The following is a 21,391-nucleotide window of genomic DNA, read 5'->3' on the forward strand; positions in this document are numbered from 1 at the left end:
CAAGGATAACAATGCGGGAAACCATGCCTTTTCCCTTGCAAGCTGGCAGAGCTCCAGCCTGCAAGGGGCTGCTTGCAGCTCCCCATACCCCCCCCCCCACACACCTACGCCCCACACACTGGTGAATTGAGGCCTGGAGCCAGGGGGGCAGTGGGTCAGGACTGGCCATTGATGTTTACAAATGAGACCTGGTAGAAAAAAGGTTGAAAATCACTGGTCTAGGGTGTGCAGTGGTTTGGATGGGGAGAGAGGGGGCTTGAATTGTTTGTAGCTGATCAAGAGCTTTCCTATTTTTATAAAAATTGTCTACAGTCCAAGGTAAAAGTGTGGCGAATCTAAAGCATTATGTCCAATAGCATCTCTGACAGTATTCACCAATGGAGAGGGAACATCTTGTGCTATGCTGCCTTAGATTTTCACTGGCATTGCTGTGGGAATAGGTGAGGTTCATTTTACAACACTCACTGTAGTACGGCTGTTCTCCTGGAACCCCTTTTCAAGAATTTGTTTGGCACTGATCTGCAGGCCAGAGGGATTTGAACATCCAAGCTATACTCCATCCAGCACTCTCAGCCTTACAGACTTCTCTCAGCACTGAAGAGAAAGCGCCAGGCAGTCTTGCCAAACACAGAACTGCTTCCCTTGACTTATGAGAGTGAGATCCTTCCTATCAAAGCAAGAAAGGAGCAAGATCCCTGTGAACACAAGGCATCTGTGTAAGAGGCAAAGAGCAATATTGCCTCACTCAGCTCCTCTGGGCTGGAGGGAAAATGTTTGTTGGGCCCAGTCCCCCAGATACCTGAGAAGAGTAATAGGAAAGGGGTCACACATGGGACTCCCTAGCTCCCTTGATTCCTCCTGCAGGAGGTCTGAACCACAGCAGGCCTGCCATGGTAATGCCCTTTTGCCTTGTGAATGGTTCAGGGTCAACCAATGTTCACTCCCTGACCTTTAATGCTGGAGTGGCCCGACAGTGCCCACAGGCTCTGACACGCAAACACATGCAACTGAGAGACAAGTCAGTGAATCATCTGAAACTTTTATTACACCGATTTGGTTTACAATCTTTGTACTTTGATATTCCCAACAAAAAAGGCAACATTGTGATATACTGTTTGTACATATATAGAGAGAGACAGACAGAGCTAGATCATATTGACAGAGTTAAAAGTAAAAACTGTTCCCAGTGCTCACAAAAGAGTTTGTTAGATATATCCCCCGCCGGTGCCTCGCTCTGGGTGACAGATACAAACATCCATGGCTCTGCTGCCTGCAGCCCCCTGGCCAGTGGGGCCTTAGCTGCTTGATGTTATGGCCTTATAGATCAGAAAGGATAGTGTGAGGTTATCACTGGTGGCAGCAGCCAGGCTTTGAGGTGTCAGATGCACCACTCTGCAGCCCTTGCAAATCAATGCATTCACTCCCTCCCAAGTGGTGCATGGATGTTCCTGGTAGCTTGCACTGCAGGGCATACTAGGGCATCAGCTACGCAAAGTTGCTCCCCCTCCCCAAACATCTCCAGAACATGTTACTCATCCTCTGCCACCTAGTACTTTATGTTGAGGTGATATTCTTTTCTTACATATACAAAACTTTTCCTTAAATGACACACCTGGATTCAATGAGATTTCCATTTAATAATGTAAGGAAAAAAAACAAGGTCCAGATTCAGCCAAGTGGGGCAAGTGCAGCTCCCAGAAAGCCCAGATGGACCTGTCTGCAGCAGGCCTGCATGTGTGCTGGAAATGGATGTGCCTAGAGCATTAGAGTAGCACTCTGCCTGGAGAGCAGGGCTACGCACTGAAAATAAGTTAAACATGGGAAATGGATGAGTCCCCAAACGTGCTGCAAATTAACGCTCTGGCAGTTGCACAACGTATAATAGGTTTGTTTGGCAGTCTCTGCTTTGGATTGAGCTGGGAAGATACAGGGGAAAGCAGGGCCATGGATATATTTTACAATAAAGAGTGTATTGACTCACCTTCTCAAAGACTCACAACTTTTCTACCTGTGGCCCACCAGAGATTGGCAGGAAACTAACAGCTCGTGAATACCACACACACATGTACAGGTGCCACGGCCAGCTTGAAGATGTGTCAAGACAGCCATTTTGAAATCTCCTTGACTTCCATTCCTCAAGCTTATAAAAAAGTGAGAGAAGCTGATTTGTGAGGGGAAGTAATATCCTTTCTTCAATAGCATAACCGAGGGGGGGTTGCTGGGGGCATCAGCCATGGGCACTTCTTTTGGCAGAGGGCACAAAAATAACTACTGCCACATTTTGCAACTGGCCATGTCATCTGCAGCGCAGCAGATGGTGCTGCCCCAGGTGTTGCCCAGGGCACGAAGCTGCCATGGCACACCTACCTCTACCTTTTACTGGATTGCTCTGTATAGTTGGGAGAGAGAGCAAACAAGCTTTTGAGCATCAAGCACCCCTCATCAGATCCGGGAAAGAAGCATACACAATCCAGGCTGTGGCTACTTGCAGAATACTTGAAGGCCCAAACTTGTCTGCTTTCTCTCCCAACTGTACAGGTTTGGTCCAATGAAAGATATTACCTCATCTCCCAAATCCTGCCTCTGCCATATCTGTGGATCATTACAGCAACAACAATAGCGCTATTTATAATGGTGTCCTCCAGCCAGGGGGGGCAGAAAGAAAACTGAGCAGCATAAGTGGCCAAGCACAGACCATAAACAAGGAACCATCAAAGTGGATATTCTGACAGTGCACACACATCCAACCATATGAAAAAATGAGCGAGTGAATAAAAATGAATGTCAGCTCCTGGACAACTGACAAGAGAACAAAGGGCAAATTCAGCAAACGAACAGTTCCTATGGTCAACAATCCATTCAGCTCTACAAGCCTTCCTGGGTAGCACTGGACACCGAAAGCATAGGTAGGACAGACCCTCAGCTTCTACCTTGAGGAGGAGTATCTGCTCCAGCTGTCTGTGCCCAGAGGCTCCCAGGTGCTCTATATGCAACATCCAGTAGTGTGGAGGACCAAAGGCTGGGAAACCATCAAAACCTGACTGTGTGTGTAGTTTGGGATGGCTTCAAAAGCTCATCCTCAAGCTTGGAGCTCTTGGGAGTAACATGAGAGCTTTAGCTTTGAATGTGCGCTTAAGATCCTCCATCCAAGCTGCATGGAGGATAAGAGCTGGTTCCTTAAAGCACCAGATGGTGAGCTGCACTTCTGCTTTTCTGAGCTGAATGCATATGATCGTAGGGCCATTCGTTTCATGGTGGCTGCCTGCCCACGTCTCTCAGCTTCTGCTATAAGTGATAGTTGAATACATTCTTGAGGTGTTGTGCCAGCAGTGTAATATACATGTAATGGACTGGGCAATGTCCAGCCTTAACTGGGTAGTGGGGGCACTGGGTTGGCTTGGAGGAGGAGGGGCATGCACACAGTTCATTACTTTATTCAGCCCCTCCCTCTAGCCTGTGCTGGCATTGCCCATGCCCCACACTGAGCAACTTTTGCTTGATGCCAGGGGAGGTGGAGAAATATTGCTGCCTGGTTTGCCAGGTGGAGAAGTGTTGCTGCCAGCAACCTCAGCCAGCCAGAGAGGTACTGGAAAATGGCAACTAAGAGGCAGGCAAGGAAGACAAGTATTCCATGGGGTTTGTATGTTTGCCCCGAGACAGTAGGGCGTTGCCGGACACTGCCATAGCATCTGAAAGGGCCCAAGGGACAGGACCGAGGCTCATGCATCCTACCTCAGAATGGGCTGAAATCTGGATTTCAAGCTTTCTTTTTCATGAGTGGGTGGATTAATTTAATGCTCTGAAAAGCAGGGACAAGCAGTACCAGGCTGAACCGTGCATAACACAAGTAAGATTCCTGCTGCTAAGCCCTGATGATCCACCTCAACCCTGATGGACAGCTAACCCCACTTTACGTCCTAGACTTGTGTTCTCCACAGTCCTGCTAACTGCCCTTAATCCTGGCCTGGCATTTTACCAGGAGCCTCACCACCCTTGAGGGCTAGTGCTCTTGCTCCTATAGCTGCCTCCCTGCCCCCACCCCAAAGGTATCCCAGTCCTGGCTCACAGAGCGTTGTCACTACAGCTCAGCCTTTCTCCAGAGCCCTTCCCCCTGTTCCAGCCTTCACCTTCTCCTGTAAATTATCTGTTGGTGGAGAGTGCAAATTAAGCTTTCTAGCCTTGTTTCCCTGTTGCTTAGCTGGGGCAGGCTGTGAAGGGTGGTGTGAAGCAGTGCAGAGACAGTGCTCATAAAGGCTTAAGCGAGGCAGAGGGAACAATGAAGCTAGAGAAATGAAGTACTTTATCCATGCTAGCCCAAGCCAGGGAAGCAAGTACCGCCAGAGCCCTACCACTGCCCTGCCAACACCACCCCCCTGACCTTGATGGATAAACCTCCCTGGAGGCACAAGGCAATTTAGTCGTTAGTACCAATTATACTTCTGAGCCTCTGGCTGCATTATCCATTGTGGTTTGGCAAGATGGACATCTGTTCAGTAGAGACTGAGCTCAGAGCACAGGGCTGGGAAGCAATGTTATTGCTCTGATAGTGTGTTAAGGAGCCCAGGCCACATGCAGACACTAAGCATCTCTCACATGCCTAATATCTCCTGGGTGAACAGTGCTCCATTCACAATGTCCAGTCCTTTCCACACCCTTTTGCTTGACTCACATGTTTTGTTCTTCCCCTTTCACCTCTTGCCCGAAACAATCCCCTACCCTGACACACCAGCCTTCCCTCCACATCTGCCAGGAGAAGCCATCATTTAAAAAAAGTCCACAAGTGCCAAGGAGCGGGATGCTAGCCCCTGGCCCACTCCCACGTTTCTGATCTCTCGCAGGGATATCTAGGACTTTGACAGTCAACTTCCATCTCTCTTCAACTGGAAGCCCCTCAGGGCTGGGAGTGCCCCATGACACTGGATACCAGAGGCAACCAGAACCATGTCCTGAAACCAGAGGCAATGCCCCCATTGACCTTAGCAGGAACAGCACTAGGAGCCTGTGTTTATAAAGTGCCCTAGAAGCAAATGGTTCTGTGCAAAACATTTTCTATAGTGGTAATGCCTTTGGTCTCTTTAACAGGATTGGGCTCCAGGGGCAGCCATGACACCCCCTGGTGGCTGCACAACTCCAGCCTTTACTTTGGCTCCCTGGGTCCCCTTCCTTTTCCCCCCTCACCTGCTACCCTTAATATAATGGTTGACTGGTGAAAAAGGAGGCCGCCGTAGGATCCCAGAGTGAGCCCTTGTTTGCACTAATCAACTTAAGGGCTAATGTTGTGGCCTCCACCCTCCCCTACAGCCATCCCTTTGCCTCACAGGTGGTACCAGTTGCTTATTTGTGGCCCTAGTCTAATATCTGGTCTCTTCAGGACTTAATATTCTTGTTCAGTCTGTGCCCCTCTCAAGCAACAGACTCACTAATCCTCTCCCTGCCCTTCACAGTTCCCAGCCCTTCTGGGCTTTGGGCCCCTGGCCCTAGTCTATGCCCTTCTTTGGGCATGCCTCCCTAGCTCTGTTTCCTCTTTTTTCTCTCTCTTGCTGCAGTCAAGCCCCTGCCCTTTGGAAAGACTCAGGGTATCCACAAGTCCCTCAGTTACCACTGGGACCTCCAAACATCCCCTTCAGTCCCCTCCCAGACCACTGGTTTAACTGCACCAAAACCCTAAGCACTGTGATTGTAACCATAACCCCTTGGCTGCATAACAAAAATCATTTCCACCCTGAGTCTCAGCTCCCTGCCAGACCTCAGTGCCTTACTTTCCAGTTCCCATTTGCATGAGAACCTCAGCTTGTGTTATAGCTACAGAGCTCTTCCCACTACAGCTTCCAGGGCCAGATCACCTGGCTTGGCACAGGCCCAGGCTTATATGCCACTCAAGTCCTGCCCACTCCTGGTCAAGTGACTTGCTAGTCCTGGCACAGCTGCTTCTCTCTTTCTACTGGACAGCTTGTTGCTGCTGCCCCAGTATCTACCATAGCTGTGCCTCTGTTGCTTTCCTATAGTACTACTGCTGTGCAACCAGTACAGCAATAGTTCCTCTCAGCTTCTGGCCTCTGGCTGCTTATTCCTTTGCAGCTAGCCCTGGTTAGGCTGCCTGCTACTGGTTTTTTTTTTCCTTCTTAAAGTAACAGGAGCCCCAGGCTCCCTGTTATAGTCCTAAATTAAAGCAGCTGGACTGGTTCTCCTCTGCATTATTTATCACGGCCTTCTGTTCAGGGAGAGCAGTTTTCCTCCAGGTTCTGAGTCCTGGAGGTCTGGAAAACCCAAATGGCAGGCCTTTTCAGCTTCAGGTTAATATGGTGCCTTTTCTCTTTTACTTTTTTGTGGCTCTGAAGCATCTGCCTATCACTTGTTCAGGCCAGGGTGGGAAAGTAGTAGACAGTGGGAAACTTTCCTGCAGGAGAAGCAGCATAAACAGCAGGACATAAGGGATTATGGATGTGCTACTGTGACTAAAGAACCAAGGCTTTCCAACACGGCTCAAAGGGGTCTTGATGTGTTCTAAAGCCTTTCTCATGATATGGCTATTGCCTCTGTCCCTGTCTCACTGCCCATCCCTGCACATAACCACTGACCACAGCAAACAAGATATGCCACAACTACCTTTGCACAAAGCAGAGGCATAACAATATAGATGAGTGCCCAGACACCTGCCTCTATGCTGGATCTCCCCTTGGTGCTGGACAGTCACTGATACAGAGACAATGGCAGTCCAATTCTACCTTCCTTTCCTATTCTTTTTATTCTCTGCCACTAAGTCCTCACTATTTAGTAGAGCTGGTAGAAATTTTCCAAATGTGAAGGGTTTTGAATACATTAAAGTTTTAACAAATAAAAAGGTCCCAGCCCATGCTAAATTCATACTGCCCAGCTGCCCTCAAGTCAATTGCACTGTTCCTCCAAAGCTGTCTCCTAAACCAGAATCAGTGTAGCTATGCTTCACTTGGGAAGTGAGTACTGCCAATGGACAGGCTGTTTAGCCTGTCCCTAGCTAGCCCATCTATGGCCAGCCATAACAGACTGAATGCACTGATGTTGACTAAACATGAAAGCTAAACAGTCCTGGGCCTTGCTAGTACTTGGATGGGAGACCCCTGGGGAATCCTGGGTCTTGCAGACAACCTACTGCCTATGGCTCCACTGCTTGTGATTTAGGAGGCAACCTGCTTGAGCCAGCACACTGCTCTTGGGGGGGTGACATGGCTAGGCATGGCAAATTAACCATGTGGACATAGCCAAGAGCACCCAAAACATTAAACTAAACAGCATGGGTCTTTCTGATTAGCTATATTTTGAAGAAATCATTTTTAAAAATCTTGTGGGACTGATTGTTTTGTTTTCAAGCAGCTCTACAATGGCATAAGTGCAATTTCACTGAACCCATTAGATAATTTCCCTCCCGCCACCCGCCACCTCTCTCAAGGCCAGATTGTTCCCTAGAGGAAAACGCAGACCAAAAAAAGCCTCTCGCTGACTTGAACAGGAGGAATACATCTGTTATCACCTGATCTCGTGCATCTGCTCCTGTTTCTGGAGACTTGTCTGTGCTCTTAAGCCTGTGTTTTGAATCCTTTTCCCCCTGATTGATTCGTGGGCTGCCATCCAAAGTCGGAACTCATTAAATATCAGCTGACAGTGCAGCTAATGGACACTAGGATCATGTGACTGATACAAATACTAAATCGTCTTGACACATTCTAGCTACACTGTTTCTTTCACTAAGAGAAGACCTAAGATTGCAAAGCAGCTTGCACTGATGAAGTGTGAGAGATCCCCGGGTGTGTCTGTGGATGAGCAATACTTTGTTCTACAAAGTTCACTAAAGTATAATCACAGTGGGTGATCCACAATATTCCCAATTTCCAGGGACTGGTGATATTCCAAGAAGGGCACCTGTGTTCTCAGAAGTTTGGCTTTGCCCATGGAAAGTCTTAAGTCTACAAAACAGAAAAGGAGTTGGGGGTACAGAGAGGGGGTGGAAGTCTTTCCTCAAGGCCTTGAGGGGAAAGAAGAAAAAACAACATTGGTTTCTGACAGCAGTGGTGCTTGTTACCAATGCCAGAAGCACACACTGTGCATTAGAATGGACTGATGCCTCAGCAGTTTCTGAAAGTCTTGCATAGGTGGTGATGTACCTGTCAGTAGAGGCTGGCTATGGATTGCAGGAAGATGATCCCACTGGATCCCACAGAGACATTGCCCCCAAGTAAGATGACTAACATGCAGAGAAGGAGAAAGAGAAGTCCATGAGGCTGTGTTTCCATCCAGGTTCAGATTAGACCTTGAAACTTCTTTCCACTGGTAGGTGAAAAGGCTGTGGAGAAGATGGTCCTTGGGAGAAGGGTCCTGACCCTAGGTGGTCGAGGTCAATTTGTTTGGTGAGTTCTGATGGAGCTGACAGAACAAATCCCTGCAAAGTGTTACTCTTGGTTCCTTGACACAGGGAGCAGAGCAAAACAGGTTGGCCATTGGGGTAGCTGGCTCACACAGGCCCACTGCTTGAAGACCAAGTAGATCTATGAAGCTGGATCCAAGCAAAGTCCCAACATTAATTCCACATATAAAATTAATACTGCAATGAGATGATTAGTATGGGCTCCTGAGGACAAGTGAATCTGTGGAGATGCTGGTTCTTCTTCACCCTAGCGTAGCTCCACCATCTTCAGTAGTTACTCTAGGAATGAATGCAGCCCATTGGTTTTTACCTCAGATGGGACTACACCCTTCCCTTCTTTCCAAAATGGCTGTTATTTCCACTGAGGTCACCAGTACCCACATGGGGAAAGAGGAAACAAAACCAGCCCTGTGTCCCAAACCATATGCTGTATTTTCTCAGATACAACACACACCTTTTTTCCCCAAAATAGCTCAGCTGCTGGGAAATATGTTATAAGCAAGGAAATATGGCAATAGCAGTTTCTGCCTGTGCCGGGGAATGCAAAAGTAAGGTTGCAATGCAACTTCTGGGGCTGTCTAGCTGTCAATTGTGGATACTTTCTCTCCAACCCCTACCCAACTTGCTGCTACAGGTTCCTGCTGCAGAAGCTGCTACTCAGTTACTTTACTGCTACTTACCAGTATTTTCAAGGAAAGATCTTTTTTCCTGATGCTGCTGTTCAAAAACAAGGTATGTATCTCATTTGGGAATGTCTTGTATGCTAAAAAGTACAGCATGTTGCCCAGTAGACCCCACTCATCTTGGCTAAGCTAAGTCTAGGCCAGCATGCACCTTTGGGGTCCAATATTACAAAACAGTCCTGATTTTTAAAATCACATGCCACAATGGGATAGTGTGGATCCAGAAAGCCAGATATTTCATTTGTTGTCCAATGAAGACCTATTTAAAATACATTTTAAAAAGTCTCAAGGTACCAATCATGTATTGAGACATACAACAGCATGTGGTTTGGTCACATAAATTCTGGCTGGTGTAATATTTCACACAGATATCCGACATCCCACTGTGTATGCTGCAGCACAGAATTAGCAGTAGGACCTAGTTTTAAACTGGATGGTTGTACAGTATAAACTGTGTAATAACTAAACAGCAGTTACCAGAGATATGATTGGAATAGCTTGAGTAAAACAAAAAAAGCTGAAGGTATTATACTATAACCGGGAGCATCTTTAAATAGGAGGGACTATATTTTACCATGACTGCCCCTGAAACCCAGCTATGACTTAGTTTATTAAACCTTTTGCCTTTTTCAGAAATAATAACACCTCCCACCCACACACAATCAAATTCCCACAGGCAACCCCAATAGGGTCAACTCCTGAATAGAATGTAGAAACCAAAATAAAAATCCTGCTCGCATGTAGAGTGCCTATCACCTTATCCTTTTTTTCCAAGGGGTGTTGTAGCTGTGTGTTTGCAACAGTGTTTTTCCTTCCAGATTCCCCAGGCAATAGAGCAAATCCCCCTGTGCCCCTGATGCTGTTGTAGCTTAATCAGAACCATGGGAAAAGATGAGACACTTGTTGGGAAACACAGGACAGGAAAGAACTGTTTCTCTGAACTGGGAATTTTAGGAGAGAAGGGATTTTTTAACAAACCAAGCCAATAGCAGCCTTTTGATTGTCCCTAGTGAACATTTCTCTGATCCATCATTTTTGAATGACTGGGGGTGGCAACACAAAACTATTTTCTCCCCCTGGCTTACCTGCACCTCCCACACATATGAACCATGGAAGAACTTTCTGAAATATTATCTACTTTCCCCCTCACCTGTGTGACTTGTGGGACTGTGCATTTCACTGAGCTTAGGCAGTAATGCTAGGCTGGCCACTTTCACTTCCCTGTTCTTGTACCAGCAAAATGTTTGGGCATCCAGTCCTGACGGGGAGACTTCCAATATGCTGAAAGTGAAGAAATGGATGGCACGCATTGATTTAGGTGAGAGGTGGTTAAACCGTCTGCCTTCCCATTCCCCCATCACTTTTAATTAGCAAAACAAAAACTTGGGGCCTACCTTACTTGATGGGCTCTTCTAAACAGCATGGACTTTGCTGGCAGCAAAAGGAAACATCAGATAGATCGCTCTAGCTTTCTCATACTGTGAAAGAGTCCTCTCCTACGGACATATTATCCACTCAATGTTCTGGGAGGAGACAGGGCCTGGCTCCTGTCCCATTTCACTCATAACGTCAGGTTATGTGGGGAAAGCCTGCTGTCAAGTATCTCACTGAAAACAAACCCCAGGCCTTGGGAGACAGTGATGAGTGGAACAGGGAAGGAAAAAAATCCAGCAAGGTTGTACTGGTTCACAGCTCACCCGTCCATCCCCCTGGTCCCAGCAGGTACCTGTCCACACCACTGGGGAATGCTCTGCTGTGTATGGATGGGGAGAGTCTCCAGATTTTTCTGCTCTCCCTGCCCTTCCAAAGGGGACAGCAAAATCACCTGTGAGATACCTTCTGGGCTGGGCAGAGAGAAGATCAGTCCCAAGAAAAGCCTTAGCCTGTTTGGCCCAGGGGTCATGGCTTCTTGTTTTGATCCTTCCCCCAGGTTTTGTCTCCTCAGGGAAGAATGGTAAGAAGCAAGGAAGAAACAAAAGCTGCAGAGTCCCTGGGGTCAGGGCTTTGTAGAACAACATCCCAGAAAGACTCAGGAACTCTGGGGCCAGAGGGGAGAGGTCTGAAGAGACAGGACACATCTGCCCTTACCAGTAGGGTCATTGGGGAGGAGGCAACTACTCTAGCTGGGCAATGGAAGAGAAGTAACAGGATTAAGATACAGCAGGGACAATTCTGGTGAGATTGTGAGGAGCATACTAACTAGCATGAGAGGAGCAGATGGGGCAACTGAATGAGCTGTCAGAGGAATCACCAGCACTAGCACAGGCAAGATTGAGATCAGATACCAGCCTGCAAAAAAGAGTGGGGGCTGGGCCAGTTAAGATAATGGTACCAAGCCTGGGAGGCTTTAAGGTATTGAGGTCCTACCTCATTAAGGACAGAGGAAATACTAGTGTGATGGCTACAGAAGGTAGAGCATGAGATGCTTTGGGCTGAATTCTAATACTGTGGAGAAAGAAAGCATCTCCACTTTGTTGCCTTGGCAAGCTCCCCTCACCTCCCACCTAATAGAAATCCCGCAGCCACTAGCCTCTCCCTCCTTCACAGACACAAACCCCAGCCCTGGCCATGGCCTCTGCTCCAACATCATTCCACCCCTCTCTAGGGCAGGATATGGGGATAGCTAGAAGATAATATACTGGACTCCAAGTTCAGGCCTCTGTTGAGCATTTGTCTGGCCTGGTTTAGACAGTGGTAAACCTTCCCTGAGCCACAGCCTGAACCAGATAATCCCCCTGATGTCCCTTCCAGCCATGTTTTTCTATGATGATGGGAATGGATGCTGTTGCCTGAGCCATCCCTGGAGGGGGCAAGCTAGCTTGTTGAAAGAAGGGGACCCAACCCCAATAAGTCCTGCATGCTGGATGGTTCCCCTGAATATACCTCCCTGCATTAGCCAGCATTGAGTGGCCTCAGGAGGATCTCAGCCAGAGCAAAGGGATACCCAAGGCCAGGAGACAAGGCGTGATAACCCTGAGTGCTGTTCCTGGAGAGCTACTTTGTGCCCCTAGGACACAACTTGGGTAAGAGTCAGTATGTTGGGGAAGCCGCTGGATCTTGCAGGGATTAATCACCTGCTGCATTTGTCCAATCTCAGTAGTTCCTTGCCTCATCCCCGTAGGAGGAGGCTTGTCCATGCCATGGTAAGAATCGCACTTATCTGGCTGGGAAGGGGTATGTTAATTCAACTGGACAGCTGAGCCTATTAAGGGGATAACCGCAGGAGAGCAGCGTGCTGGCATACGCAGGCAGCTGGGGCTCCAGAATCAAGCTGGGTAGAAGCTATTTTCCTGCACATATGCACAAAAGCTGAGCCTGTCTGTGGCATCAGCCTGAGATGCCAAGAGCTCTTCCCTTCTGGGGCTGCACAAGCCACCCCCATGCTGATAGGGCCTGCCCCCCACCCCTCAACTGCATGCTGCAAACACATTGGAGTGAAGGGCAACTCTTGGCCAACCCCAGGAGCCATCAAGGAAAGGAGATATAGGGCTGCTAAGTGGCCAGTGGCAGAGGCAGGGAGGCCTGTGCAAAAGTTCAATTTGGGGCTCCACAAGGGCTGTCACGCATGCAGCCTCTGAGTGGCTTGGGGCTCTGTTCAGTTGCAGGCTGCTCTAATGGCTATGCCCACCCAGCTCCTGAAGTGGGATGGGAAGGGAGGCTCTTCTGCCCACTCCAACCCAACTGCTATGGGGGAGCTGGGGCTGGCCTACAAGGCAGCAAGCTGCTCCTGTGGCCAAACCAGGGGTGTCCAGTAGCCTCTGTGTATATGCTACAACAGGGGAGATCTGGGGTTGGTAACTGAACCTAGTTCTTTACTGCTGAATCTGGCAGAGGCATGTGTTCTGCTCAGCGGCCCTGCAAGCCGTAGTGGGGTAAGAGGCTTGAGTGCATGTCAAGCTGTTAGCAGCAGATAATGCTGGGGACAGAAACAAGGCTGCTTGTCGCTGCACTGGTGGGCTGGGGGTGGGGGTCACAGGGAGAAGGTGAGTTTGAAAGTTGAGAGCAGAGTGTGTGGGGGGATGGCTAGCTGAGTGCCAGGTGTGAGGAATGGGCCCCATTTCTCAACCTGCAGATGCCCTTCTGCTCCAGCCAGAGAGCAGCATTGATAGGAAACCTGGCCTTTCCCTGGAAGGAGATTCTCCATGCTGAGACCTTGAGGAAGGCAGAGCCTGAACCCAGGGAATCACCTTTATGAGACTGGGCCTGGTCAAAGCTAACGGGCAAGGGGCTGGGAAGCAGTGATAAAGGAGGTGAGCATGAAAACCCTTCTAACCTGCCCCAGTTCTATGGTTCCCCCTGCCTGAGAGAAACTGAGAGACCTTCCACACCCCATGATGCATTCACCTAGACAAGACATCTCTCTCACTGGAGACCGAAAGATCTCAAGTGATCCCTCACTTAAGACAGGAGTACGTGCTTTAAAATGGAGTGTCTTGAGAAGGACATGAGGGCCTGATGCCTTCCACTCAGCACTGTCCTTACTTCATTTGAACTCCATGGGCTTCAGGGTAGTTACTTCCGACTTTCCATGACATGAGGACCCTTTTCACCATCCCCAACTAACCTCCTGAGGAGCCATTCCCTTGACATTAACAGGAGCTACACTAGACCCTGAACGCGCACAGCAAACTAAATCCAACAGGCATAAGGACGACAACTCCACTGAGTGGTGTAACTAGGATGTAGTAACTGGGGCAACCACTTCGGGTGCCAACTTGTGTGAGGGAGCACAGAAATAGTTCCTGCCAGCAACCGCATGTTCACGACTGCATTGGCAACCAGAAGCCACCTCTGTCCCTGTAGTGAGGACACCCAGCCACATTGCTATACTGCTGCCTCCACTGGCATCAATGGCACAGCATCCCATTCCACCAAGGCAGGGTTAAATAGCCTGCAGACAACGCAGCATAAACAGTAAAAGAGGGTGTCCAGGAAATGGTAATCTGCACCTATCAGATGTGTTGGGGGCACTGGAATGAAAGCCCAAGATGTAGGCCTGCCCATACTAGGGGGTAGGGCAGTTAACAAGGCAAAATCATAACACAATTGAGGATGAGCCTTTCAAAAATGTTTCGGTTCAAAAATTCGGTTTGCTCTGAATCTACTGCCTGAGAACCAGAAACAAAACTGACACCAAGTGAAACCAAACAAGCTAATTTCAAGGAGTGAAGAGCAGAGATGAGCACAAACCTCCTGGGCAGAGGAGAGAAGTCAATAAGGTGGTCCAGCTAGTAACAAAGGGACAGACATCTGCTTTATAAGCAAGAGGTCTCCTCGTTTAGTGAAAAAACAGATGATGTACTGACTTTTCTTAGAGAACAGTTCCCTAAAATAGATATTATCCAGAAGGGCTGGGGAGGCAGGACAAAGCTGCCTCTGATCTAGCAGAATGCAGAAGAGGGTTTCTAACTGAGTTAGTCTCTAAAGTGCCACCCCACCCTGCCTTTTGCCTAATTTTAGACTAACATGGGTAACTACCTCTCTCTGATCTACTAGGTGAAGCAACCTAACAGCATTCCCTGCAGATACAGACCCTCTGACTAATAAGTTAGCAAAGGAAAGTCTGGTTGGACTAACTGTGGTGTACTCTACTGTTCTACCTGTCCCCCTTCATCTTCACACGTGACCCACACCAGCAGGGATATACATCTGCTGCTGTGGCCAGCTAATGATGTTAATCCTTTAGCACAAGTGCTAAAGGTTTGTGCTGCTGCTTGGATTTTCAGCCTGCTGCCAGCTGGAGATGGTATTTACTACAGGTCACATCCTGTGTTGGGATAGGTGAGGGGAATGGAGACAAACTGGTGGGCAACAAGGGCTAGGGAGGATTAGGGCCTCCAAAAAGGGAGAAAACAGTTGATTGACTGGGAAAAGAGCACGTAGAAAACAGGAGAGGGACTACAGTGGGCTAAAGAGGCCTGGGAAGCTTCTGACTGAGAAGGAAATGCCAGGTAGATTTGCACAGAGGTACCCAAGCTGGCTTTAAGCAAGCTCCCTGTGGTACTGGAATCAGTCCAGGCCTGGCAGCACAGAGCTCCACGTGGGCTAATCCGTCCTCTCCACAGGGTAGGCATACCCGCAACAAAGCCAGGACAGAGCCGGTGGAGCTTTATTTTGAAAGGTCTCTACAGAACATACCCTTCAGCCTTGACTACATCTCCTTTCACCCTCCTGAGTATTCACAAGGCTCACCTTGCACAGCCTTCGTCACTCAAGGAGCTTCATAGGCTACCTCTGTGTGAGAAAGGGCTTCACCTCTATGCGAGGAAGGGAGTACAGGACAGGGAGTGGTGAGGGATGTGACATGCAGCTGAAGGAGGAAGCAGCGGTCACTTGCAGGTATCCAAACCCCGTCTTCTGATGCACTTGACAAGGGAAGGTGTGAACAAAGATGAAGGCAACAAGGGCAGCCACACATTGGGTCAGAACTTTCTTCATCATCTCCCCACATGAACCATTTGTTTTGATTCAGCTCAGCTTGAAAGAAAGATGTCCCACCTAGCCATCCCTATTCTGCATTGACAGCCCAATCCTGCACCATTGCTCATGAGGGGAGCAGCACTGATTTCACATGGTCACTCATGTCCATCAGGATTGGGTTCAGCACCAAGAGTTGGCAGAGTGGGCCTATGAACGGCCTTGTCCACAAACCCAGCCTACCAGGAGGTTATGCCCATTGGCACTAGCTGAGGGGGAGCAATTTAAAGAGAGTGACCCATTTAGGACCCAAACCCTGCTCTTGGACTGTACAGGCAGAGCCTGGTAAACCAGCAGGGCTCTGCCCACCCAGATCCAACTGCAAGATTGGGACCTTAAGGGCAAACTTATGCCACCGTTCCTCATATTGGACTCTGTTTCCATTTCCAGGTATGTTACCTCACTGATCTGGGGTATTTTAGGGTCTCTGTCAGGTAATTTCCTCCCTAATTTAGCTATTTCAGCATAATGAGGTTGTTTTTTTTTCTTGTTATGCCTAGGTTTGTTAAGCATTTCAGGGCTTTTCAAAATTTCAGGTTATCATGAGAGCTTTCTGCCTCCTAAATCTGCTGGGACTTTATGGTCCAGCATTATGCAAGTGTACAAGCTGCGTGAGCTGCTAGGACCATGTGGGAGGCACATTCCATAGCATGTGAAGTGGCCCACTCCAGGCAGTGCAGCTGAAGAAAGGAAACAGCAGCTCTATTCACATGAAGGGGAAACAGGAAGGAAAATGTCCTTTTCATGACTGCTTCAAGAGTTTCTCTCAGTATGCTTACATTTGAACTTGGCACTTCTAGGGCTTTAGAGGCCGTCTGAAGGTAACTTCAAGGAACCCAAAGTAGAAACACTGATGCGCCAATATCAACCTTTCAGCAAGGGGTGTGGGACTCAAGAGGAGCAAGGAGGCTGGAATCTCTTTGCATTGTTACATGTTGGTAGCAGCCCTTTCCCTTCACCTACATGGACCCCAAGCTCTTCAGAAATTCTCAGGCACCTCCACACAACCATCTACCCCTTGTCCCCTCTGCCCTCAGAGCTCCAGTCCAAACCCAGCCCACATCCTACCACAGCTTACTTCACTTCACATCAAAGCAAGAGGCACCAACCTGCTCATCTATTATTAACAGACGATCTGCAACTGAACCTATCAGCTTCCTCCCCCACCACCAACTCCTGGCTTGGCTGAATTAATTAGGACTGGACCTCATTAATTTTAAGGCTGAGAGGACCCCAGCTTCCCAACTCACCCCCTGGTACTTCCTAGTATCCTGGTTCCAGGAGCCCGGCACACATCGGTCTCCTTAGTTTGCCTTGCAGGGGGACTTTTCTCCAGCCAGCCCTACTGGCTTCATGCCGTGACTGCATTTGGCCATGTCTGGATGTTCCTTTCTATGTCCCCTGTTGTTTTCTGCTTGCTGCAAGCCCAAATGGAAAGTCCTGGAAGGCTTTCAGCTCTAGCTAGGGGATGCTGATTCTCAGAGCTTCAGGGCTGAGGCTTTCTAGCCTTGGGATCCTCTGGAGGTGATGCTGCTCCCAGCAGCTGAGAACAGTGTAACAGTCGGAGCATGGTCTAAAAAAATAAAGAAAGAAAGAAATGCTGGGGGGAGGGAAGGAAAGATCTGGACTTGAGGGTTTTGAGTATCTCCTCTACGCTGCCCATCAGCTCTATGGGCTTGACTGCCCCAGGATCTTTGGCACGCTAGGAGCTAAACACCAGTCCCAGAGGAAATGTTCCACTAGTCCCAGTCCCCTTGGCCTCTGCAAGAGGCAGAGACGGAGGTCAGAGATGCAGCAGGGTGGTGTGTGGTGTCATTCTCTCTGAGCCCTACTCAAGCCAACCTGGGTCTCCAGCACCTGCACTGGGAACCAGGACATGCTGCTCCCCAATTCTGTCCTGTCTTTCCGTTCCCCCTCTTCTGTTGTTGTTATTTTTTTTTTTTTTTCCGCATGTGATAGCTGGTCTGTAGTTTTATGCCATGCCACAGGGGGTGCTCTTGCTTGCCCAGCCTACTGCCACCCCGTCTTCCACAATGTCATCGCTGCCAGAGGGCATGGGGGCTATGTGGAGCGCCTTCGCTCCAGGAACGAGAGACAGCGACCTCTCTGCCCCACATGCCAAGCATGGAGCAAGAGCCTTGTTTCCTTGGCTTGCCCCCTCCCTTCCTACGTCCTGCATCTGCCCACACGTGGGCCCCCAGTGGTGCTCAGCAAGGAGACCTGGCCGCCCTCCCCGCTCACAGCGAGGTCTCCACACAGGACCCGTTCCGATGGAGGTGGCGGTGGTCATGGTTGAGGCAGCCCTCATTGCGATGCACGATGAGGACGGGGAAATAGAGGGCATCCTGGTAAGGGGGAGGGTCCTCCTCCTCCACAGTGACCTGGCTGGAGAGGCGGGTCTGCTCCGTCGGGCAGCTCTGCTCATTCAGACTCCCGCTGCGGCTCTGCCAGAGGCAGCTGCGCCGTGAACCATAGAGGCGGCCCAGCGAGAAGCGGCTGCTGCTGAAGGGGATCCTGGGGCTGCCATTGCAGATGCTCAGTGCGCTACGGGAGAAGATGGAAGAGCTGCTTATAGTCCTGTGGCACCGCTCACAGTTCTGCCGGTAGCCCCCATATCTGCAGGCTGAGTAACTGGTGCAGCTAGAGAGCCCCACCAAGTCCATCAGTACAGCTTCTGAGTAGCTAGGCACCAGCTGCTGGTTCGACCGGATGTGCCACTCCAGTTCGGTGCTGTCCACCGTATTGACACGGGGCATCCTGCGGCAGAAGGAGCGCTCCTCAGCTGGTGTCACTGCCACAAAGTCAAACCCAAACAGCTTTTCCACATGGTAATGGACATAGGAGGTGCGGTACTCATTCAGCACCCGCAAGGGCCAGGACAGGGTCAGGAGGGCAGCCACCCAGAAGACATAGTGGGACACATACCAAGGCAGGTTATCTGGGTCCGAAAAGGCCACCATATACTCCTTGAAGTCCACATTCTTGAGGTGCATCCCCTCCCTGGCCTCCATGTAGTCATCCAGCCCCTCATTCTCAGTGAAGAAGCGAGCTCGTTGCGTCAGGTAGGAGTTCTCAGACTCCACATTGGCAAAGCTAAAACACTTGGTGAAGCGGAGCCGTGTGGCTGGGTAGCTCTCCAGGTCAATTAGGTCCTTAGAAATGTCCTTTACCCCACAGTTGGAGTAGTCAAACTCAGCCTCTGCCACATGCGTGTTGACTCTCTCATGGTACACTTGGGTGGTGGTGTAGGCATCCCCATTGCGGTAGCGGGTGACCTGCCTGGTCCTGCGAACATAGTGGTAGCTGATGGCTTTCCACCAGATGCACGGGGTGGCCTGCTGCATCCTCTGGACACGCTCGTGTACACTTTCCACATCCACCTTGTACTGGAGCTCGTTGCGGGTGTAGCAGTGCCAGCATTCCACCAGGTAGACCACGTACAGCATCACCAGGAAGGCCAGGGGGATGTAGACATAGCCATTGGAGCAGGGGCTGTCGTGGTACATCAAGGACTTGCCCTTGTAGGCGCTGTCAAAAGTCAGCCGGGTGACCTTGGTCACATGGCACCAGGTCATGGCTCCCATGCAGCCATACATGAGAAGGGACAGAAGCAGGCATTTCCAGTGGGATTCTCTGCAGAGGGACTTGCTGAGGGACTGCTTCACTGGCCGCTGCTGCTCCATGTGCCCAGAGAAACCAGGGAGAGGGGGAGAAAGAACAAGAGGAAAAGTGAATAGCCTGGAGCAAGAAGGGAAAAGCCAGTACACCACAGAGAGCCTTGACTAGCACCTGCAATCTACTGGCCAGAGACCAAATCAGAGACTGCTAACCAGGGCATCCTGATGAGGCTTGTGGTATGCAAACAGCTTTCTCTGTTATGTAAACAGAGCTGACATAAAGTGGTTCACAGTGAAAGGGGATCGGTCTTGCTGCTGCCTTGCATGGAAGGGTCTGGGGTCTACCAGTGCAACAGCCCTACCACACCAGGAAGTTCCTGCCAGCCCCATTCAGACTTTTCTTTGGGATGACCACTCTTCCTGGACACTGCATTTCCAGGACAACTTACTCTATGTTACACTGACTTCTCAGGCAGGCAGCAGATCCCACAGGGGAGCTTCTTGGGCTAAGCCCCTCAGTCAGCAAGTGAGAGGGGCAGGAGGCTTCAGCTTCATCCAGAAATGATGCTCCTCCATGTGCTTTGTGGGACCCATGCCCATTCCCACCCACCTCTTGAAGAACCCCCAGCTGTCATTATGGGAGGAGATCCCCACTCCCTGCTGTCCCACTGGAGGGAGGTCAGGTTTTCTTCCACATGGCCCTTCTTCCCCATCAAATACAGACAGGGCCTGCTGTCCTCATCTTTGCTAGCCAAGCCTGAGAATATGTCTAGAGTCTGCCAGCACAGTGGCACCACTAGAGCCCTCCCAGCGACTCTCACTAGAGAACCGTTTTGGCATACCCTTAAAGCAGCTCCTCAAGCAGGGTCAGCCAGACCAGCACAAGGACTTTCCACTACTGCAGCTGCATCAACACTAGGCTTTGGCTGACACAGCGGTGCCAAGCGGGGGAGGGGGGAGGAGACAGGGTTGTGCATTGTGCATTTTTTTCTCTGACCCTAGTGAACACAGCTGTGCCAGCAAGTATTTAAAGTGCAGATGAAGCCTTGCTTCCCCCTTACTTGCTCCATCAATGAACCAGTGCTGAAAGGCTGGGCTGTCTGGATCCTACCCCTTCTGCTGCTTGAAACCAAGGCTAGGACCTCCATGTGGCCTATGGGATGATGATCCCACCTGCAATGCTCTGCCTTAACTCATTTTTTCTGCCTATTACCGCCCTAGGCTAACTGGCTGTCATTTTTTCCTGCCTATTACCACCCTAGGCTAACTCCCCATACTTCCCACCTCTGCCCAGCAGCGGTGCTCATCTCAGCAGCATTTGCATTCGCAGGAGAGTTGCTGGAATGTATGATATTCCAGATGTCAAGCTACTGGGCCCAGTACAGGGTCCCTGCCCATCCACTGCAGAGCTGTAGTGGGCTGTTCTCACTATAGTACCTGACTGAACCAGGCTGGCAACAGAAGGACTGCTGGAACCAACCCTCTCCCCACCAGGGACGTTAAACAAGCCCCTGGCTCTCAAGACTTTTAGTTACCAGTGCACAGAACATCTGAGGACACCTGAAGAAGCAAAAGCTGCTGAGGTACCTTAGTAGATCCCCAGGGATTCATAGAAACATGGTGTGAGTTGCCTCCTGCCTTGTGTAATACAAGTGACCACTCGTGTGCAATGTCCCTCTGAGCATGGCAATCATGGCCTCTTGCATGCAAATTTCCCTTGCCCGGACTTCAACAATGACCCGTGGCATATATGTTCCCAGCCCCTCTGGCTCTGTAACAGGGGCTTCTAGCACAGGAGATTTCCAACCACCCCCTCCAGCATGGCAATGGTGCTCACTAGCACAAAAATGCCCCTTGCCCTCTCCCCCAATGCAGGAATAGTGACCTTTGCTACATGAGTTCCCTGCCCCTGTGCTCTCCTTCCCCCTGAGGTAGTAACCCAAGTAGTGACCCCCATTTCCCCACCCTTGGCACTTCGATAGCAGCCTATAGCATACAAGTCCCTCCTGCCAGGACAGCAATAATGGCCTTTGGTGTACAAGCTCCCTTACTCCCCTGCCCCAGCAGTGACCTAGTATGTGTGATCCAACTCTCAGCCCTGCATCAGTGACTGTCACCTCTCACTCTGGCTGGTAGGTACCTTCAATGTATTATCCCACAATCAGAAGAGAATCCACATGTGATGAGCAGAGCCTCTTTTGTGGCTTGCCATTCCT

General features: G+C 49.9%; 1 protein-coding gene across 1 annotated transcript; it reads right to left on the bottom strand.

Annotated features, from left to right (window-relative positions):
* Positions 1-1,019: 1,019 nt before the first annotated feature.
* TMEM151B (transmembrane protein 151B) lies at positions 1,020-19,313 on the bottom strand. Its single transcript, XM_019549644.1, has one exon. It carries the CDS (start codon positions 19,239-19,241, stop codon positions 17,796-17,798), a length of 1,446 nt encoding a protein of 481 aa, XP_019405189.1. The 5' UTR covers positions 19,242-19,313; the 3' UTR covers positions 1,020-17,795.
* Between the last annotated feature and the right edge of the window lie 2,078 nt (positions 19,314-21,391).

The sequence above is a fragment of the Crocodylus porosus genome, unplaced genomic scaffold (genome assembly GCF_001723895.1).
Source record: "Crocodylus porosus isolate Cpor-Errol unplaced genomic scaffold, CroPor_comp1, whole genome shotgun sequence".
Lineage (NCBI taxonomy): Eukaryota > Metazoa > Chordata > Crocodylia > Crocodylidae > Crocodylus > Crocodylus porosus.

Coding starts and splice junctions, on each gene's coding strand:
- TMEM151B (XM_019549644.1), bottom strand. CDS start 19,241: ATGGAGCAGCAGCGGCCAGTGAAGCAGTCCCTCAGCAAGTCCCTCTGC.